We start from the raw sequence: 23,162 nt of genomic DNA, 5'->3' as shown, positions 1-23,162 counted from the left end.
GATGAGGTTTTATGCTTTTTCTGAAGCCCGCCAGGGCTCCGGCCTGCCCGCCAATCTTGAGGTTAGAAGGGCAGGCCCATTAATTATTTCAGTTCATTTTTAAATTGCCTCAATAGGCCATTGACAGGTCAGCGGGCACACAGCTGTTTCGGCTGCGCCCCTGCCAACCTGAAAATGGAAATGATGCAGGGTGACATCGGGAGTTCTGCCCGGCGTCATCCCATGTCATTTTATGCATTGGCTAGCGGGCCCTGCCCCCCCGTCGCCAACCTAAATATCCTGGCCCAGGTGTCTGGTGGTAACCATCTTTAGTCAGTGTCTTTTGTATTTTTGAAAAAAAAACAGGTCCCCATTAAACAGCTCAATTTGTTTTTGGTTACTTGATGAAGTTGTAGGTAGATCTCTCTCACAATTTACTGTTGTCGTAATAACACATCCATCTTAGTATCTACATTTCATTAGTGCCCAGTTCTAAACTCTCCAGCCAGGGGAACCACTTCAGCACCTACCCCATCAGGGCACTTAAGAATTTAATATGTTTCAATTAGATCGCTTCTTATGCTTCAAAACTCCAAGGAATATATGCCTAGTTGACTCAATTGATCCTCATTGTACAATGCCCTCATACCAGGAACTAGTCCCGAGAACCTCATTGCACCCCCTCAAAGGCAAGTATGTCCTTTAAGTAGGGGTATCAAAGCTGCACAAAGTACACCCATCATAGAATGGTAATTGCGCAAAAGGAGGCCATTTGGCCCATTGCATCTGTACTGGTTCTCAGTAAGAGATACTCAGCTAGTACAAGTTCCCTTCCTTTTTCCCATAGCCCTGCATTTGTTTCTCTTTAGATAAATATCTAATTCCCGTTTGAAAGTCATAATTGAATCTGCCTCCTCCACGCTCCAAGATTTCAGATCCCAACCACTCTGCATAAAAAATATTTTTCATGTCGCCTTTGGTTCTTTTGCCAAACACCAGATGTGGCCACACCGATACCCTGTATTCTTCTTTACTCTTATACATCAATTCCTTTATAACTAAAGCTAACATATAATTTGCCTTCCTAATTACTTGCTGCACCTGCAAGTTAACTTTCATGTACAAGATCCCTTTGAATGCAAACATTTCCCAGCCTCTCACCTTTCAAGAATATGCTTTTCTATTTTTCCTATCAAAATGGATAACTTTGCACTTCATCACATTTAATTCCATTTGCCATGTTCTTGACATCTCCAGACACCCAACCTGCCTGTATACCTCTACGGCCTCATTGTGGCCTCCACACCACTTATTTTCCCAAGTAACTTTCTATTGTCAATAAATTTGGATATGTTGCACTCAATTTGCTCATCTAAGTACTTAACATAGATCTTAAATAGCTGAGGCCCAAGTTCTGATCCTTACAATACCCACTGGCTACAGTCTGCCAACCTCAAAATGTCCCTTTATTCCTACTCACTGTTTTTTGTCCATTAATCAATCCTCAGTCTGTGCTAATAACATAACTCCTGATCCTATAAATCCTAATTTTGTGTAATAACATCTTGGGTGGCCCCTTATCAAAGGTTTTTGAAAATCCAAATACAATGTGTCCACTGGTTTCCCCCTTATTCTTCCTACTAGTTTTCTACTTTTCAACAGTGACTACCCTTCAAAAGTACTGCATTGGCTGCAAAGGGCTTTGGGACATTCAGTGGGCTTGAAAGGAGCGAATTAAATGTAAGTATTGCTATATTCAAATCCTTGAAACTGTTCTAGAATCCAAGGTATCCTGGAATGAGATGGGTAAAAGTGACAGCTGTGGGAAATCTGTTATCAGGGACAGTGAGTGTACAGTATGCTCTTGGACAAGTATTGTGGGGTTATGAAGGTTAGGTCATGCCTGATCTTACCTAGTGGCAATTACTAGCCAAGCAGTCAGTGAACTCTGGATACCATCCAGAAGGGATTATTAGAAAAAAAGAAAGCTTTGTTATTCAGAGAGTCATTGCTTGGGAAGCAAGAGGCAGAGAGTAGGCATAAATTAAAGATTGGTGGCAGTGACAAGTGATGTTCCTAGGAATCTGCACTGTGGCCTTAGCATTTAACCAGCTAAATTAAAAACTTGGACGGAGAAACAAAGAATTGTATATCCATGTTTACACTAATTTAGGAGGCACAATAAATTGTGTAGCTGGGAGCTGGAAGTTACAAAATAGTCAGATTGTTTGTGAGTGGACATACTTTGGCTGTTCAATGCGAGAAAGTGAGATTATTCACTTTGTATTTGACAAAGATAAATTAACATTTCTTTTAATGGTGAAAGTCTTGGAACTGTGCAGGAGCGGAAAGGTTTGGGTGTTCATGTACGTAAAACATCAAAAGTGAATGCATACATACAAAAAGTGATCAAATAGGTAAATGGAATGTTGGCCTTTATCCCAAGGAGGTTCGAATTGAAAAGTGAGCAAGTGATGCTTCAAATGTACGGTGCATTAATCAGACCTTACTTGGAATACCAAGATCAGCTTTGGAGCCCAACTCTGGGAAATTATTTTGTCTTGGAAGGGTATAGCATAGGTTCATCTGAACATACACATTTAAATTGTAAAGACAAATTGCATAAGCTTGATTTGCATTCCATTGAATTTAGAAAACTGAGGTGTGATCTAATGATTAAAGGGTAGGGAGAAACTAATTAATATCTTTTAGAGTAACCCAGAATGAAGGGGGGGGGTGGGGGGCATAACATTAAAATAAAATCAGGCCTCATAGGAATTAAATCAAAAATGATTGTTCCACAAAGGAGTATGCAATTGATAGATTTTTGTTATTTAAGGGCATTGTTCACAGTGATTAGTAGGTTAATTTAAAGGGTGGTCAAAATGATGGGTTTTGAAAATACTTTAAAAGGAGAGAAATTAAAAGGAGAGAAATATATAGAGAGAAGGAAAATTGCAGATTTATTAATTTGGTTAATATTTTTCAAAAATGTACTGTTCCTTTCAATCATAGAATGGTTACAGCACAGGAACAAACCAATAGGCCCATTGTGTCCATGCGACTCTCTGTAAGAGCAACTCAGCAAGTCCCACTCCTCCACTTTTTCCAGATAGCCCTGCTATTTTTTTCTTTTCAGAAAATTATCCAATTCCCTAATGAAAGCCACTATGGAATCTGCCTCAGGCAGTAAATTCCAAATCTTAACCACTCACTGTTCAAAAAAGGTTTTCCTCACGTTGCCTTTGGTTCTTTTACTATTCACCTTAAATCAGTGTCCTCTGTTTCCTGACCCTTTTGCCAATGGGAGGTTTCTCCCTATCAATTCTGTCTGGATCTTTTGTCATTTTGAACATCTGTTAAATATCCTCTCAACCTTCTCTTTTCTACTCTCTGTTTCCTGTCACTCACCCAACTTCTTATCAATACTGTTGCTGTCCCTTTTATTCCATGGGTTTCAATTTTGCTGATATGTGGCACTTTATCAAACTTCTTTTTGAAATCCATGTACACCACATCAACCACATTATCCCCTCAACCCTGTAAGTTACCTCGTCAAAAAAGTCAATCAAGTTAGACACGATTTGCCATTAATGAATCAATGCTGGCTTTCCTCAATTAACCCATATTTCTCCAAATGACTGTTAATTTAGTTCTGGTTATTGTTTCTAAAGGTTTTCCCATCACCAAGGTTAAACTGACTGCCCTGTAGTTGTTGGGCCTATTTTACACCCTTTTTTGAACAAGGGTTTAAAATTTGCAATGCTCCTGTCTTCTAGCATCACCCCTGTAATTAAGGGGGATTGCTGTCCTCAGATACATCCTAACCAGTCCTGGTGGCTTATCAACTTTAAGTATAGTCAGCCTTTCGAATACCTACTCTTTATCAAATTATAGCCCACTTAGTGTCTCAACTAGCTCCTTCTTTCCCATGGTAAGCATAGTAATCATTTAATACAAAAACAAAAATTGTTGGAAAAATTCAGCAGGTCTGACAGCACCTGTGGAGAGAAAGAGTTCACGTTTCGCATCCAGATGACTCTTCTTCTGTTTTTGTTTCAGATTTCTAGCATCCACAGTATTTTGCTTTTAATCATTTAGCACCTCAGCCATTCCCCTCTGCCTCCATACATAAATCTCCTTTCTGGCCTCTAAGTGGCCCCAATACCCCATTTACCACCCTTTTACTATTCATATGCTTGTAGATGACTTTCAGATTCCCTTTTATGTTAGCTGCCAGTCCCTTCTCATACTCTTTTTCTCTACTTTTCTTATTTCTACTTTCACTTACCTACTGGACTTTCTCACTTGTATTTTCTGAATAGCTGACATCTGTCATATGTGCTCTTTTTCTGCGTCATCTCACTATCACTTTCATTATCCAGGGAGCTCTGGCTTTGATCATCCTACGTTTTTTCCCCCTGTGGGAATATACCTCACTGTTTCTGAACCACTGGTAGCCCATTTGTTCCATTTTACCTGACAAAGACTGGTTCTATTGAAATTGGCCCTCCTCCAAATATTTTTATTCTGGTTGTTCTTTGTTCTTTTCCATAACTAACCCAAACCTTATAATACGATAACCACTGTCTCTAAATGTTCCTCTGCTGACATTTGATCTCTTTAATCCAGCAAATTCCCGAGAATCAGATTCCAATCAGCAATGCTTCCTGCCTTAATGGAGTGGAAATACTGTTTTAAAAAAATAAACACATTTCAGAAACTGTTCCCCTTCTGTGCCCTAGACCATCCTAGTCTATTAGGATAATGAAATTATCCCATTTTAATTATTTTGTAGCTTTTGCACCTCCCTGTAATTTCCCTTCAAATTTGCTCCTCTTTCCAACTATTTGGTGATCTATGTACATCCAGTAGTGTAAGTACCTCTATTTCTCTAATCAAATAGATTAAATGGTTTACTGTAGGTGGTTTTTAGTATTCTTACGGGGTTATAGGTGTGGGATGAATGAACTTTAATGATGAAATCCAAAATCCAGACAACCGACATTTCTTTGAAACCCTTTGAGTGAAGTCCCTACGCTCTTCACAACTCTGCACCAAATCACATTGCTCCAGAACCGGCTGAAAAGGGCTAATGTTAGTGCGCGGGTAAATATTTCCTTTTGTTTTGAACACCGTTATCTCGACTTTCCAGCATCCGCAGTTTTTTTTTGTTTTTATCTCTGTGTTTAATTGACTGCTATCCTCTTCAAGAAATGCCTACCTTGAAGAAGTACTGCTCCTCTCTCCGACAAGATTTCCGTATCTCACTTTTGCCTTGTTATTATCTGCTCCTATCACTGCTTGCTTGTCCCTACAACCACACCCCACCCCCCCCAACTTCTCTCCGCAACACCAACCCACACCCCCCCCCCCTTCTCTCTGCACCCCCCAACTTCTCTCCCCTCCACCCCCACCCCCACCCCCAAAACCAGCTTATATTTCACCCTCTCCTAACATTCACTCAGTTCTGTTGAAGGGTCATGAGGACTCGAAACGTCAACTATTTTCTTCTCCGCCAATGCTGCCATACCTGCTGAGTTTTTTCCAGGTAATTCTGTTTTTGTTCTGAAGGAAAATGTTGAATTGGTTAACTTTCATTATAAAACTTCCTAGCTGCCCCTCACAAAGATGGCACAAGTCTCGCGACAACTGCCCCTCGCATAAAGATGGCGCGGGTCTCTAATATAAAAACAAAAAAACTGCAGATGCTGGAAATCCAAAACAAAAACAGAATTACCTGGAAAAACTCAGCAGGTCTGGCAGCATCGGCGGAGAAAAGAGTTGACGTTTCGAGTCCTCATGACCCTTCGACAGAACTTGAGTTCGAGTCCAAGAAAGAGTTGAAAGAGGGTCTCTGTCCGGCTGCCCCTCACAAATGCCCCCAGCAATTGCCTTTCACAAAGATGGCGTCGCCCCTTCCTCACGTCCTGATTGAGTCATTCTCAGTGAGTTCTCGCGAGACTTGGAACTGACTTATTTCCCAGAAAACTTTGCGTTTTCCCTTTCCAATCGGCGCCTGAAAATGGGTAGGTGAGACTGTAGGGTTTGTGAGAATGAAATCCGAATCCATCCGGCAGTTGTGTCTGTTCGGGGTTGGCAAAAAGTCTCTGACTTGCTTCAAGTCGGTGTGGCGATGAGGATGGAGTGCGGCTGGGGCAGCTGCTGGAGCTGATTCTGTTGCAATTTTAATGTTTTAATCTGGTAATGGCGGAGGGATCCGACATGGCCGCCTTCAGCCTTTGGCTGCCATCAGTGGGGTGTCGAATGGAGAGGGCTTCACGAGCCGAATGGTACCCTTACAATTTGTTCATCGCCACCTCATTTACAGATACAAAAACTCTGAGCCGAGCGGCAAACTTTGCGGCCTGACTGTTGGGAATAGGTGGAGAGAGGACAGGAGGCTGCAGCTCTAGGACTGAGGCCTTGTTCATCCACACATAAATAATCTGTAGACACGGTTTAATAATTTCTGTTAATTATTTTGCCCCAGAACATGTTTCGCTAGGGACTGATTATCAATATAAAGTGATGCCCCAAGCCAGAAGCTGCATCCTCACCCAGGTACGACTGAAATTGTTAATATGGATAAAGGGGCAGTAGGACCTGACCATGTCCATCATAACTTGATTATGCTTCACTATCCTCAATTGGATTGTGGATTATGATTTCTTACTTTTCTCAAGAAGTAATTTGAGATTTAATCTAGTTTGCAGAGCAGTTGAAGTACATACCGATTTAAAACAACTTTATTGTTTGGTGTCTGACTTGCTTATTTTAAAGGTTTATCATAAGGGCTCTGATTTGTAATTAAGCAGATGTAAACAATAGAACTCATTTGCTCTGGTGAAGTTATATTCTGGAGAACTACTTTGGAGAGCTAAATACTGTTATAAAAAACTTGGAGAGCTAAAGCCTGTTTTGTATTCTGATTAAATGGGAGCTATTTTAAACTTGTTTTATTACAGGTATTTCCCGGAACAATTGGCACAAGCGTCGCAAGACTGGAGGCAAAAGGAAGCCATATCACAAAAAAAGAAAGTATGAACTTGGGCGTCCTCCTGCAAATACCAAGGTATGGGGAAACAGGACTGCTTTTGGAGTGTGTTCATGGCTGTATTAGAACTGATAGTAGAATGGTGGGGGGACTGGATGTGATTCACAAAAGATTATTGTAAGTAAAGTTAGGTGATTATTTTCTGGCAGTGTGAATGATGAAAATATGACTCGTTGCGATAGGTGGGTTGTCTTGACTGTTCTGGTCATATTTAGACCCACCAATGTTACTCTTGTCATAGTTACACTGACTACACTGCCTGTCTTAATTTTTCCTTCTGTAGGTTGTGATGGGATCATTTAAAGTATTTCTATGTCATTTGGTAGAACTGAACTTGTCTCTATAAGGTTGAGGGGCCAATATGGCAATACAGTGACTTGCATTTTGCGGCAATCTCTACCAAAGTATATTCTCCAGTTTAAGATTTATAGCCATTAAATTTTGGAAATAAAAGCATGTCAAACCTAGCGTGATTAAAGCTGCAGAACAATCTGCATGTAATGCAGTTGTTGTACAGGACAAGGGTTTATGTATTTGGTTCCCAAAATGTCAGACTTCCTTGGTGTGAATGGCAATTTGATTTGGGATTTGCACTGTTGATAATGACTGATATTGAAGTCCACAGAATGTTTAATGATGTTTTTGACACATCTGCAGATTGGACCGCGCCGTATTCACACAGTGAGAGTCCGTGGTGGAAATAAGAAGTATCGGGCGCTGAGGTTGGACACTGGAAACTTCTCCTGGGGTTCTGAATGTAAGTTATTTTTGCATAGTGACTGTAACAATTTTTCCTCTTTCCCCTCATATTTTTGTAGACATTTTCTGGTCAACTGTGTCATTTCTTAACCAGTGGTAAAACATTTCTCTTTACAGGTTGCACGCGAAAAACCAGGATCATTGATGTGGTGTACAATGCCTCTAACAACGAATTGGTTAGGACAAAGACATTAGTAAAGAACTGTGTTGTTCTAATCGACAGTACTCCCTTCCGCCAGTGGTATGAGTCTCACTTTGCCCTTCCTCTTGGCCGGAAGAAGGGTGCCAAGCTGGTATGTGGACCCACCTGTTTGATTGAATTAAATAACCACAAAGTTCATTTCTATTCTGCTGTTAGGTTACAGCTGCTTTTACTGCCAAGATTTTCTCAATAAACTCAAAACATAGAATGCCAGAAACACTCAACAGACCAGACAGCCTCTGAGGAGAGAGAAAGCAAGGTCAATAACCATTCATTGAAACTCTGTTGCAGATGAACAACTTCAAAAGTAAATTCAGGGAAATTGCAGATGAGAAAGAAGGAATAGTGTGAAGGGCAGAAGTAACTGAATTAGAAAATCTTCATGTCACAAGGCAAAGGGGCCTCACTGTCTAAGCCTTTTCCTTTTTGGCAGATTTTCCATCCCTCCTTCCCACTCTTACACTACAGTAGCCATTTGTACCTTTGCACTTAATTTTGTTTCTGTTATCATGTTTTTTGCCTTGAAACACTTAATCATTCTCCACCTCATTGTTGACCTCTCCCTTTTGTTGCTTTCCTGTAACACTTCCACTGGCTCTACTTAAAAAGCTAACATCTTCCAATTATGCTAAGCTTATTGACCAAAAATGGCCTTCACAGACGTTCCCTGAGCTGTTTGTAGCATTTTCCATTTTGATTTTCAGTGGTTCCGTCTTTGGTGAATCTTTATAAGATTTGATGCTCATTTAACAATTAGTGGTTTTAGGTATATTCCTTTTTATGATGCTTGCTTTGGAACCTTTCATGTTCCATTTTCTATAGAAACACTAGTAAGCAATTACCTTACTTAATAGGGTTCGTTTTCAATGCATTTTTCAAGTCTAGATACATAGCTGGGTGGTGACAAGCCTATTTACAGACTGGTTCCATAAACTGATTTTGAAGGTTGATTGTTCCATTTGCTATCAACTCTTAATAGTCACTTTTGCTCTAAGTTTGAATTAAGCTACAGAGTGAAAATTTAGTGCTGCATAATTCATTCAAATTGTTTGAATTAATAAATACACAATATTTTAACCAGGGTGTCTGGAGTATAACTGGTTGCTGCAAATGTATCTCTGGAAATGCTGGTATTATGTGATTATAGTACAAAACGTTATGCATAAAGTCATGGCACTGGTTTGTTTTCGTATTAAACCAACTAACTGCGCATAATGTCCATGTGGTTAGAATTTGCAGGGTCATTTTTTTAAATGCTTTTTCCCTATCCTGTAATACAACATGGCACTTTTGTTTCAGACTCCTGAAGAAGAAGAAATTTTGAACAAGAAGAGGTCAAAGAAAATTCAGAAGAAATATGATGATCGTAGAAAGAATGCAAAAATCAGTCCACTGCTAGAAGAACAATTCCAGCAGGGAAAACTGCTTGGTACGTAATTAAAGATCTTGCCATTGAACATATTTCTTCATGAAGAAGAACCTGAGTTCACAAAGACGCTGAAGCCTTATATCCTGATGAAGTTGCTTGACCTAATGAAAAATTTGCACGGTTCTGCTGATGTGCAAGAGTAATGGTGTTCAGATTAGGCAACAGGGCTTCTCTGATTGCTCTGGATTGCAGGCGGTTAGCCACTCGACTTTGAGATGAGCAAAGGGAATGTTTATATTCCTTCCTGGGATGTAATCATCGCTGGCAAAGCCAGCATTTGTTGCTCATTCCTAGCTGCCCATGAATTGAGTGGCTTGCTAGGCCAGACCAGATAAGGACAGCAAATTGCCTTCCCTAAAGGACATTAGTGAACCAGATGGGCTTTTGCAACAATCTGTGGTGGTTTCACAATCACCATTATTGAAATTAGCTTTATATTCCAAATTTATTAATTAAATTTAAATTCCACCAGTTGCTGTGCTGGGATTTGAACCAGTATTCCCAGTGCCTGGGTCTCTGGATTACTAGTCCAGAGACGTTACCATTACACAAATGTTTCCCCATAAAATGTGGCCTGAAAGAGTTGTGTACAGATGAAGGTTGGTTTAAGCTTGTGCTTGAACCTGTTTGTAGACAAGGAGTCTAGGACTTGTGTGATGTACTGGAGAGCTGTTAGTATCCTTGGTTCTGTAACCCAATGTATCTCGAGGGTTAAGGAAGTTTGCTCCAAAGATAGAGAGCAATGCTGTTTCTTATAATAACTAATGATAACTACCACTTAAACTGGAACTGCTAATTGTTGATGGGTCTGGAAATATCTAGCCCTTTTTTATGCAGTTCATTCCTTTTGTGCCAAAGTTACAAAAAGTAGCATTTTTATCTTGAGCAGTCCCCTGGGAAGATACAAAAAACTGTTTTCGCTCTTTTGGATTTCGATTTGGAAAGAGCACAGTTCCCTTCCTTTGGATGAGCCTTTAGTTAGAGGTCCTGTGACTTCATAGCCCACTTTATTTTTAATGCTCTATTGATATGTTGAAGACAGCGTGATTGGAGATTGGATTGCATGTAGACCATATATAAAATGGAGGTTCTAGACTTTGCCTGAATTGCAAAGTACTACAGTTAAAATCATCTCGAGTTAGGAAAGGGAGAACAAATTTGGGAAAGTTTCAATTGCTGATAACCTCACAGCATGCTGAATAGATAGGTGTCATATCAGAGCATGAATAGTTGTAATGGTTACCACACTCAAAAAGACAAAGCAAGCAGCCAGGTATCACTAGCTTTCTTTATATACGAATGGCTGCTTGTGCACAGGGCAGCCAAAGGAGGAGAGACACCAGCTGAGTAATATATCTACTTCATGTTTGGATTGGAGTGGTCAGTCTGCTATAAGGGGTAATGTTGTTCTTTTGCAGGTTGCATAGCTTCAAGACCTGGCCAGTGTGGCAGAGCTGATGGCTACGTCCTTGAAGGAAAGGAGCTGGAATTCTACCTGAGGAAGATCAGAGCAAAGAAGGGCAAATAAACATAGTACTTTATAAGGAAAATGTGATTAATAAACCATTTTTCACCAATTTTGTTGTCCTTGCTATAAGATTGTGAAATGCGAATCCTCCCCTTCAACCTTTAGTTTGTAACTTGTGACATAAATAATTTGCACACTACATTTGTTTGCCAGTAACTTGGTATGGAAGCAGAAATGTAGGCAAAAATGAAAGTTCCTACTGTGGAGTACTTAATATTAATGTGCTGCCCATGGAAGAGTTTGTGTGCTGTGACAAGCATCTCATTTCTTGGATCCCAAATGGGAAGTGAATGATTTCAGATTTGCATTTGGTGAAGTTGGCTGATTGTTATTCTATCTAACTTCCTTCCAAGGTGCACAGCAATATGCCTTGCTCAAGGATTCATCGTGTGCTGTTTTATAAGACTGGGTGGGTATTAGCACAATTTAGTGACTTGGTGTCTGGCTCGTGACTTCCAAGACTCATTCTTGTGCAAGATCAAATCCCAGTTTGCAGAAGGGCTGAGCCTCTACTTGTAGCTTCTCCCTTTCGAAGGCTGGGGACATTCTTTCCACTTGTGTTTTTTTATTAATCATTTCTATCGAACAGCGTTTGTAAAAGCACTGAACTATTTTACATGGGACTCTAGCCACCTGAGTGGGGAATAGGTTTGCAAAAGCAGCGAATTGTTTCCACATCATTCAAAATAATGAGTCTGGACAGTACATGAAGAGAAGCTCCACATTGGTGGCAAGGTGGAGAACTGGAGGGCACTGATTTAAGGTAATTCGCAAAAGAACTAAAGGCAACATGAGAGAAAATCTTTTTCCACTGTGACTGGTTAGGATCAGGAATGCATTGCCTGAGAGTGCAGTGGAGGCAAATTCAGTTGTGGTTTTCAAAAGTGAATTGGGTAATTGAAAAAAGAAAATTGCAGGCGTATGGGGAAAAGGCAAGCGAGTTGGAGTAGCTAAGTTAGCAGCAGGAGCCAGCATGGAGATGGCCTCCTTGTGCTGTAATCATTTTATGATTTTTTTTGTGCAGAAATCTGAACAGCTGTCTAGAAAAAGCAAGATTATCTTAGGAGCAAAGTGTTCCCTCGGCTCCCTTGACCTGGAAGAGCTGATTCTTTTATAGGCCAGGTGAAATTTTAACAAGCTGGAAATAGTTTGGTGTAAAGCACCATATGATATTAGCAATGCATGATGAGACACCATGTAAAAGTATTTTCGTTACACATTCTTAACTGCTTGTTCATTTGATCAACTATCCGAGCAGGACATTGCACTTATAAGAATAAAAACAGAAAATGCTGGAAATACTCAGCATCTGGAGGAACTCTAATTAATGTTTCAGAGTTGTCAGGACATTTGAACTTATTGGTTTTGTTATATACCTTATGCAGAGGAAGTATAAGCAGAAATAGCATTGAGCTGCAGATTGGAAAGTGAGTTTAAAATATTGAGCTAACCTTTTGGCATTTTAAATGTGTTATGTCACCTTGTGAAACTTAATTGCTATTTTAGATGAAGGTTAATAGTGAGCAAACTAGCATTTTGGATCTTAGTTCACGAAAATGTATAGTAAAGTTACTCACTGGTCTTTAAACTTGTGTTTTAAAGCTGTGATGTATCTAGGCTTTTAAAGTTGTAGATGGGGAAACACTTTTCCAGTATACACAATAGCAGTGGGTGATGATAGATCAATCTTAGTACTGGGAATAAACATGATTTGCCAGCCAGTGAACTTTTAACTTCTTGTGAATTCAAGACCATTTATTTATAAATGTACAGGCACATAATTAAAGTATTGCAGATCCTCAAAAAATGTTGGAAATATTCCACAGGTCAAGGAGCATCTGTGGAGAAAAACAGGTAATGTTTCAAGTCAGTGAAGAAACAGAATTCTGACAAAAGATCTGAAATGATAACTGTCTGCATAGATGCTGCCTGACCAGTATATTAAATTTTATCTAAAGATATTAATGCTGGTGAATACCACATGGTCGAATTTAACATTCTCTTTCGGGGGAGAGGTCAGTTATTGTAAGTTTTGCTGCCTTGTGATCGAGCTTTGTCTGTACACCTGGTCACCTCAAAAGATTTAAACAAACTTGTTAGTCATGACCTCCCTCTGACAAAACTATGCTGACTATCCCTGATCAAACCTTGCCTCTCCAAATGGAGATAGATTCTCTCCTTCAGAATTTTCTCCAATAGTTTCCCTACCACTGACATAAGACACACTGGCCTGTAGTTCCCTTAGATAGCGGAACTACATTAGCTGTTCTGCAGTCCTCTGGCACTTCCCCCTCCCCCGTGGCCAGAGAGGAATTAAAACTTTGGGTCAGAGCCCCTGAGATCTCTTCCCTTGCCTCCCTCAGCAGTCTGAGGCACAAATCATCCGGACCTGGAGATTTGTCCACTTTTAAGCCTGCCAATACCTTGTCACTCCCAATTTGCTCAAGAACCTCAGTCTCTCCCGAGTTTGATACCTGCATCGTTCTCTTGGGTGAAGATGGATGTGAAGCATTCATTCAACACTCTAGCAATCTCATAGATTGGGCCCTCCTCTTTCCCTGGTTATCCTCTTCCCATTGATATACTTACAGAATATCTTGGGATTTTCCCTACTTTTACCGGCCAGAGCTTTCTCATATCCCCTCTTTGCTCTGCTAATTGCTTTGTTAAGCTCCACCCTGCAGTTTCTGTACTCCACTAATACCTCCATCGATTTGCTTCCCTTGTAGCTGCCAAAAGCCTCCCTTTTCCTTCTCATTGTAACCTGAATATCTCTGGTCATCAATGGTTCTCTGGGCTTGTTATTCCTTCCTATCACTCTAGAGGGAACATGTAGAGCCTGTACCCTCCCCATTTCCTTTTCGAATGCCCCCCCCCCCCCCCAAACTGCTCCTCTAGATTTGCCCACGAGTAACTTCCCAGTCTACCTTGGCCAGATTCTGCCTTATTTTACTAAAATCCACTCCCCCAATCCAAAACATTTCTTTGTAACTTGTCGATTTCTTTGTCCATAACAAACTTAAACTGTACCATAACATAAAAGCAAAAAACTGCGGATGCTGGAAATCCAGAATAAAAATACCTGGAAAAACTTAGGTCTGACAGCATCTGCGGAGAGGAACACAGTTAATGTTTCAAGCCCGTATGACTCTTAAGGAAAAATAGAAGAGATGAAATATAAGCTGGGTTTTTTTGGGGCAGGTTGGGGGGGGAGACAAGTAGAGCTGGATAGAGGGCCAGTGATAGGTGGAGATAGCCAAAAGATGTTATAGACGGGTTGAAGATGATAAGGAATAATAATTCCTTATTATCTAAGGATTGTGCTAATTGGTGACATTAAGGGTAGAGAGCAGGACGAGCAAGGTACAGATAGCCCTGGTGGGAAGGGATTGAAATAGGCACTAGGGCTCTCTACCTTGCTCTTCCAGCTTTCTACCCTTAATGTCATCTATTAGCACATTCCTTAGATAATATTGCCACCTTCAACACCTTCTTGGCTATCTCCCATCTATCACTGGCCCTCTATCCAGTTCTACTTGTCCTGTTCTCTTTTCCACCCCCCCACAAATCATCTTATATTTCACCTTTTTTTCCTTAATTCTCTTGAGTCATATGGACTCAATGTTAACTGTGTTCCTCTCTGCGGTTGCTGTCAGGTCTGCTGAGTTTTTCCAGGTATTTTTATTTTTTGTTTTAAACTACCATGTTGTGGTCACTATCACTAAAATGCTCCCCCACCACCACCTCAGCCACCTGTCCAGCTTTATTCCCCAGAATTAGGGTCCAGTACTGTCACATCCCTTGTTGGACCCTCTACATATTGACCTAAAAAGTTTTGTACACATTTCAAGAAATCCACTCCATCCAAGCCCTTAACACTATGTCTATTGCAATGAATGTTGGGAAAGTTGAAATCATCAATCATCTAATATAATTACCCTTCTATTGTTTTTCCACATCTGTTTGCCACTCAGTTTCCCGCTGACTGGGGGTCTAGAATAAACACCTAACAATGTGGCTACCCCTTTTTTATTCCTAAGCTCTACCCACAAAGCTTCATTCAATGTCCCCTCCAAGATATCATCTCTACTGCAGTAACTGACTTCTTAACTAATAATGCAATGCCTCCACCTCTTTGATCCCCTCCCATCTTGCCTGAAGATTCTATATCCTGGAATATCGAGTTGCCACTCCCTCAACCACGTCTCAGTGGTTAAGAGTAGACTTACTGGCAAAAGGGCTTTGTAAGCATATAGTCCCATTGGGATGAACAGAGTTCTATGTCAGTATTTATGCTGTACAGCATCTTAGGTTCTGGAATGCAATGCTGAAAATGGTGGAAACACATTCCATGGTAACATTCCAAAGGGAAGGTGATATATTTTTTGAAGTGCATTGGAAGCACAAGGTCTTCCTGTGGCCTATTTTATATGAAACTGGACATTTGTGATTTTTGTATGTGCCACAGTTGTGGTTTCAGTGCTTTCAAAGGTGAGAAAATACATGGTAAGACAGGACGAGTTATGAACCAGCAAGTCACAGTATTACAGTGCATAAGGCACCTATTTGACCCATTATGTCTGCATTAGCTTTCTGAGCAATTCACTTAGTGCCCTTCTCTCTGTCACCCTGCACATTCTTTTTCAGATAACAGTCTAATTTCATTTTGAATGCTTTGAACATGCCTCTACCAAGCATTCAGGCTGTGCAATCCAGACCCTTAAGCACTCGCTGTTTTTTAAAAAAAATGCAGGGCTATGGAAGAACTGGCCCTAGGTGAATTGCTTTTGCTGGGAACTGTTACAGGCTTGAAGGCCCTACTGCTGTCCTGTTCTGTAATCATTTCAAGATTCCAACTACACCAGAGCAAGATATATTCCTGCGTTGATGCAGGGAAGGTTTGCCAGCCAGTATGGGGAATGAATGTATGACCTTGGTGTTAGCACCATGCTCTAACCACCTGAGCTAACTAGTCAATACAAGCATACAGTACAACGGCTATGAGTGAACTCAGTTCATTCAATCCCTGAGTTGTCTTTCTGTCGAAACATAAGATTTTGGGGTAATAACTAAAACTATCAGCACTTACCATTATGGAGCAAATCAGACCTCTAGTGTCAGCATTTGCTGTCCTACTACTCCACAAGCTTTATTACGCTCACCAAAGTTCAGCATTAAAACACATGCAGTTGGTGTACTTACCCACCAGATACCCAATAAATATGCTAGTTAGTGCTTCTCTATTCAAGAAAAGTTTTTAAAATATTGAAGTAGTTCTTTTAACTTTGTTAGAATTAAATGTTATAACTTACACTCCTGATTTTCTCTCAGCAAGTATTCTTCAACCTGAATTGGTTGACAAGACGCTTCTGCTTGACCTGGCGGCACAGGTCCCAGACCCATGTAGAGGATGTTCCCCCGAAATGAAATAATAACCAGTTGCATAATATCTGTAAGCATAATGGCATCAGCATAAACAGCAATTGTGGTCTATTACCTGCTGACCACAGAACCTGGACCATTAGTACAAATGTTAAGTCCCCCACCGCCCGCTCCATATTACTTTACCTAAAATAAGATGATCTTGGTTATAACCTGAAGGGTTGCCACACAAAGTCCACTGACTGCTTGGACAGGGAAACGCCCAAAATCACAAATGTGAGATGCTTTGATTATGGAACCATGTTAACTAATCAATAGTTATTGGAAAAACAAGAAGTCACTAGGACAGCCCAAACAGTAATAGAAAGCGTAACATAGGTAGTTGGAAAAATAATGGAATCCTTACCAAAAGAATAGAAGAAAATATAGAAGCCAAAAATATTCAGCATGGATTTCAAGTTTTACTTGACCAAATTAATTGAATTTTTTAAAGCGGTAACAGAGTAGATGATGGTAAGTTAACGCGCATGCATGGCTGCATAAAAAAATGGGGCCACACAATAAAATAATTCATCCATGCACTGCAAAGAAAAAGGGAATCAAAAATGCAATCTTAAAATTTTCAGATGGCACCAAATGATCATTGAATTCCAACATATGTACATTGAAGACATTACATTTTGGCAAAAAAAAAGTTTGTTCTTAGTGAAATAGAATCTAAATGGGTTAGAGGAGCAAAGGGGTCTGGGAGTGCAAGTACATAAATTACTAAATGTGACATGCTCACAAGGCCATAAAAGAAAGCAAACCAAGCTCTTGGGTTTATTTGTAGACATAGAATTTAAAAAGTAGTTATGCTAAACTTGTAACAAATCTTGGTTAGACCACATTTAGAATGCTGTGTGCAGGTCCAGTTGCTGCATTATGAAAAGGGTGTAGATGAAAGATCAGAGAACATTCGGGTCACGGGAAATGATCCTTGCTATACAGGCCATGCTGCAACCTGAAAGTCCACACATATGTGTGCTTTAAGTTAACGCGCATGCATGGCTGCACAAAAAAATGGGGCCACACAATAATTAAATAATTCATCCATGCAGAGGAGGTGTAGAAAAGATTTACAGGAACGATACCAGAAATATGTGGACATATCAGGAAAGGATTGACAGACTGTAATAACTTGAGGGAGGAGCAGGTTTAATGCTGGGATAAACTTCTTAACTTTTATTGAGGGCACATTTAACAATGCTTACACGCTTGTTGCCATCTTTCTACCGGAAGCCGCTCCAATAGCTTTTGACCTCTGGTTGATTGACAGGAGGGAGGGACAATTAATCTAATTACTGCATTTCCTCCCCCTTAAGTTCCTTATATGTTTACTACAATAATATGTCTGAAAACTATCAAAACATTTGTGACGTCTCTTGTATTTAACTTCCCTTGTAAACTGCAGAATAAACTCTCTTTAAAACAAACCTAAATCTAGGTGGTTTGGGTAGAGTGCCAAACTCCAAGTGATCGTTAGGGGATTATTCTGCCCCTTAGTGTCCTTGGCAAGCACCCCTAGGATATGGCTACAAATTAAGTCTTTGAGGTGCTCTGTGGGAACGGTCAGAGTAATAATGCAGCCCTTCTGAGGGAGGTTCCAAAACAGGAACAATGGGATCTTGAGCTGCACAAAAAAGATGCGTCTTTGGAACTGGGTGGTTCTGTGTTCAACAGTTTGTTGGCTGTGTCAGGAATAGCAGCTATAGGGCAACCACATGCTTCAGAGGTCAGCAGTGAAACATCAATCACAAGTTGATCTTTCATTCGTTGAGATGTTTCTCTTACCCGAATGTGATCCACACTGCTTTGTTCTCAACTTGAACTCAAAATGATAATGGGCCAGTTTCTGAAATGATGGCTCCTGGAGTCCAACATGATCCATTTTCAAGGTTACCCATGTATGCAGGATTGCCTGCTTTGAATGTACAAGCACTGCTGTGTAGGTTGTAGTTTAGTTCCTGAGCAGTTTGTTTCTCATAGAAGTCTACAGCACAGAAAAAGGCCCTTTGGCCCATTGAGTCTGTGCCAGTCAAACAAGTACCTAACTATTCTAATCGCATTTTCCAGCACTAACAAGTACCTAACTATTCTAATCCCATTTTCCAGCACTCATTCCATATCCTTGTATACCATGGCATCGCAAGCGCACATCCAAATACTTAAATGTTATGAGGGTTTCTGCCTCTACCACCCTTTTAGGCAGTGAGTTCCAGATTCCCACCACACTCTGAGTGAAAAAATACTTCCTCATATCCCCTCTAAACCTCCTGCCCCTTACCTTAAATCTATGCCCTCTGGTTATTGATCCCTCCACCAAGGAGAAAAATTCCTTCCTGTCTACCCTATCTATGCCCCTCAGAATTTTATACACCTCAATCATGTTCCCCCTCAATCTCCTCTGCTCCAGGGAAAATAACCCTAGTCTATCCAATCTCTCCTCATAACTATAACTCTCCACCTCAGGCAAAATCCTGGTAAATCTCCTCTGCACTCTCTCTAGTGCAATCACATCCTTCCTATAATGCAGATTCCAGAACTGCATGTAATACTCTAGCTGTGGCCTAACCAGTGTTTATACAGTTCCAGTATAACCTCTCTGCTCTTATATTCTATGCCTTTGCTAATAAAGGCAACTATCCCATATGCCTTCTTAGCCACCTTATCTACCTGTCCCGCTACCTTAAGGGACCAGTGGACATGCACATCAAGGTCCCTCTGATCCTCTGTACTTCCCAGAGCCCTACCATTCATCGTGTATTCCCGTGCCTTGTTTGTCCTGCCCAAATGCATCCCTCACACTTATCCGGATTAAATTCCATTTGCCACTGATCAGCCCATCTGACCAGCCTGTCTATATCCTGTAATCTAAGGCTATCCTTGCTATTTACCACCCCACCAATTTTAGTGTTATCTGCGAGCTTACTGATCAACCCTCCTACATTCAAGTCCAAATCATTTATATATGCCACAAACAGCAAGGGACCCAACACTGATCCCTGTGGAACCCCACTGGACACAGACATCCAGTCACAAAAACACCATCACCATCTGCTTCCTGCCACCTGGCCAATTCTGGATCCAATTTGCCAAATTGCCTTGGATACCATGGGCTCTTACCTTCGTTATCAGTCTCCCATGCGGGACCTTATCAAAAGCCTTGCTGAAGTCCAAGTAGACTACGTCAAATGCATTGCCTTCATCTACACACCTGGTCACCTCTTCAAAAAATTCAATCAAATTGGTCAGACATTACCTTTAACAAAACCATGCCGACTGTCCTTAATTAATCCCTGCCTCTCCAAGTATAGATTAATTCTGTCCCTAAGAATTGCTTCCAATAGTTCCCCCACCACTGAGGTTAGACTGACTGCCTGTAGTTCCCTGGTTTATCCCTTCCTCCCTTCTTGAATAACGGTATCACAATGGCTGTCCTCCAATCCTCTGGCACCTCTCCTGTGGCCAGAGAGGTATTGAAAATTATTGCTAGTGCCCCTGCTATCTCCTCCCTTGCCTCACTCAACAGCCTGGGATACATTTCATCCAGGCCTGGAGATTTATCTACTTTTAAGCCTGCCAGACCACTTAGAACCTACTCCCTTTCTATGCTAATTTCTTTAATTATATCACAGTCCTTCTGCCTGATTTCCATACCCACGTCGTCCCTCTCACTTGTGAACACCATCACAAAGAATTCATTTACCTCTGAAATTCTATACTGGTGAAAGCTGTTCCATTGTCAGACAATAATCTCATGCAAACCATGTATTCTAAAGGAGTGACACAGCTTTTCAACACCTGCAGCTGAAGTTGGCGTTTTTACTTCATAGACATCAAGCCTCTTTGAATGTGCATCAATGAGTAGCAGGAATATGGTGTCTAGAAACGGTCCCACATAGTCAATATGCAGTCTGACCAAAGGACAGCCAGGCCATTCCCATGGGTGAAGAGCAGACACAGGTAGCTTCTGGTGTTGCTGGCAAAGGGAAGTGTTTAACCACATTCTCGATGTCATTCCCTGACCACCAGACATAATTACGAGCCAATATCTTCATCCTTGATGTGCCTGGGTGTGCGCTGTGGAGCCCTACTGAGAATGACTCTCTGCCCTGGGAAGAGACCACGACTCCGGAACCTCACAGCAAAATTCCATCCTAGCAACTCAGCTCAGTAGTTCTGGGATAAAAGGGGCACAGGTCATCTGACACAAGGGTACTTGGTCAGCCTTGTAAAATGGAGTCATTAACTTTTGACAGTACTGGGTCTCTGCTCATCCAATTCTTGATCTGTTTAGCGCATACAAATCCTGAATCCAAGAAATTTAACAACACTAACTCTTGTGGATGAGTGTGTTGGCAGGGCTGCCCAGTAACGGAAGACGTCTAAATATGTCTGCATTGGCTATATACGAGCCAGGGTGGGACATGAATGTGCACTCATAAGCTGCTAGTTTCAGGGCCCAACGCTGGATTCTTGCTGAAGCTATAGGTGGAATAGCTTTGCCTTCACTGAACAAACCTGTCGGCGGCTTATGGTCAGACACAATTGCAAAATATCACCCATGTAGGTATTGGTGAAACTTCTTGACTCCAAATACAACCCACAGTCCTTCTTTCTCCAGCTGGGAGTAGCCCATTTTCAGCCTGGGAGGGTGTTCTTGAAATGTAGCTGATAGGCTTTTCTGACCTGTCCAGCATTTGATGTGACAGTCCATCTCCTGTGCCATAGGGAGAAGGATCACATGTCAGCATTAATGCTTTAGCTGGGTCATAACATACCACCAAGCGTGATGAATGAAGCAGTTTCTTTGCTGCTACAAAGGCTTTTTCTTGCTGTGAACCCCATGACCAGCAGTGCTTCGTCCTCAGTAACAGGTGGAGTGGTGCAAGCACAATGGACAGATTAGGTAAGAAACAGTTGTAATAACATTGTCCCTAGGGATGACTTAAGCTCTGTCACATTACAGGGTGATGGTGCATCTTTAATGGTTTGGACCTTGTCTTCAACAGGATGCAACCCCACAGCATCCACTCTGTGACCCAGTTAGGTTACCTCACGTGATCGAAATGTGCATTTTTCTTACTTCAAACACATACCTGCTTCAGTAAATCTTTTCAGCACTTCAAGGTTGGCTAAATGTTCAGCTTCAGTCAGTCCAGTGACAAGGATGTCATCTAAGTACACAACCACAGGTGGAAGTCCCTGTAGGAGACTCTCCATGGTTCGCTGAAAAATGGCAAATGCAGATGAAACTCCAAAAGGCAACCGGGTGTACTGTAAAGGCCTTTGTGAGTATTGATTGTCAAATACTCTCTTGACGGGCTGTCCAATTCCAACTGCTGATAGGCATGACTAGCTTTGTATATGACTTGCCTCCCGCTAACTTGGCGTACAAGTCATCGATTCTAGGAATGTCGTATTTGTCTAACTTTGCTGCTCTGTTGACTGTGTCAGTTTGTAGTCCCCGCATAGATATGTGGCCTGGTCTAGCTTGACAACTGACATGATGGGTGCAGCCCACTCAGAAAACCGGACAGGCTGAATTATTCCCAGGTTTTCCAACCTACACAACTCTGCTTCCACTTTTTCTTTTAGTGAATAAGGCACCAGTCTGGCCTTGAAGAAGCGTAGTGTTGCTTGGGATTGACATGTATTTTAGCTTGCCTGTCCTTCAGTTTTCCCAATTCGTCTTGAAAAACAATGTCATATTTCTTCAAGAGCTCTGGAATTTCATCAGACTTCAAATGGAATATTTCTGACTGGTCTAGTTTTATTTTTTGCAGCCAATCTCGATCCAAAAGACTGGGCCCCTTCACCTGTAAGACCATCACATGAACCTGGGCTGCCTGCTGCTTGTAGCTGATTGGAGCAGCAGCAATGCCTCTGACATGAATAGGCTCTCCATTGTAGGTTCTCAGTTTGGCAGATGTGCACTCCAATGTCAATGGCTGACTCTCTTCACTGAATTTGAACATATGCTCCCCAACAACAGTAGCTAAAGCACCAGTGTCCACCTCCATTTGCAGTTGCTTGCCATTCACCTGCACTGTCATTGCAATGGGCTCAGATTTAACAGCAATCACACGATACAGAGTATACATCAGCAGCATCAGCTTCAGCAGTGTCAGTTGACTCAATCAGATCCGTTCTCTGCTTTGCTATTTGTTTATTTTTTGTTCTGCACTGCCAAACTAGGTGCGCTTTCTTATGCCAATAGTTGCACTCTGCCTCTAAATCTGCATACGTCTGCTCCATGATTCCCACCACATCTATAGCAAATGCATACCTGACGCATGTAATTAGGCTTCCTGACTCGTCATTTGCTTGACGAATTGCACTGAAAATCTGCTGTCACTTTTTGCGCTATGCTCAGGGGCAGGCTCCTGCCTAACATGGTGCACCGCTCCATTATTCATTTTGCAGCACTCTCCATTGTGAGAGAAAGTTCCAGAGCGCATTTGAAATCAATATCTGATTCAGCAAGCAAACAGAGCTGTATGGCGTTGTCATTCACCCTGCAAACAAGTCTGTCCCACAGCATCTCACTCAAGACATCCCCGAATTCACAGTATTTGGTCAGCTGTTTCAGGTTCACCACAAAGGTAGCAATAGGTTCCCCTGGAGCACAAACCCTCATGTTGAACTTGAAGCGCTGCATAATTACAAATGGTTTTGGCTGAAAATGCAACTTGACAAGCTTCACCGACTCATTGTATGGCGTAGTACTGGATGCATTCGGAGCAGTCAGGTTTCTGATAAGATTATACATTTTGCTTCCACA

The 23,162-nt window shown here is 41.3% G+C and overlaps 1 protein-coding gene and 1 non-coding gene across 2 annotated transcripts; both read left to right on the top strand.

Moving 5' to 3' along the window:
• The first annotated feature begins 5,957 nt into the window (after window positions 1-5,957).
• On the top strand, window positions 5,958-11,003 carry rps8a (ribosomal protein S8a). Its single transcript, XM_041207886.1, has 6 exons — window positions 5,958-6,008; window positions 6,948-7,054; window positions 7,694-7,793; window positions 7,913-8,088; window positions 9,297-9,426; window positions 10,845-11,003. The coding sequence occupies exons 1-6, from the start codon at window positions 6,005-6,007 to the stop codon at window positions 10,952-10,954; spliced, it is 627 nt and encodes a 208-aa protein (XP_041063820.1). The 5' UTR covers window positions 5,958-6,004; the 3' UTR covers window positions 10,955-11,003.
• Window positions 11,004-11,371: 368 nt separating this feature from the next.
• LOC121289510 lies at window positions 11,372-11,502 on the top strand. The gene has a single exon (XR_005945599.1). It is a non-coding gene; the product is annotated as a small nucleolar RNA SNORA35 (small nucleolar RNA).
• Window positions 11,503-23,162: the final 11,660 nt, after the last annotated feature.

The sequence above is a fragment of the Carcharodon carcharias genome, chromosome 16 (assembly GCF_017639515.1).
Source record: "Carcharodon carcharias isolate sCarCar2 chromosome 16, sCarCar2.pri, whole genome shotgun sequence".
NCBI classification, from domain to species: Eukaryota; Metazoa; Chordata; class Chondrichthyes; order Lamniformes; family Lamnidae; genus Carcharodon; species Carcharodon carcharias.
Note: the sequence above shows the minus strand (reverse complement) of the source record. Positions and strands in the feature narration are given on the sequence as shown.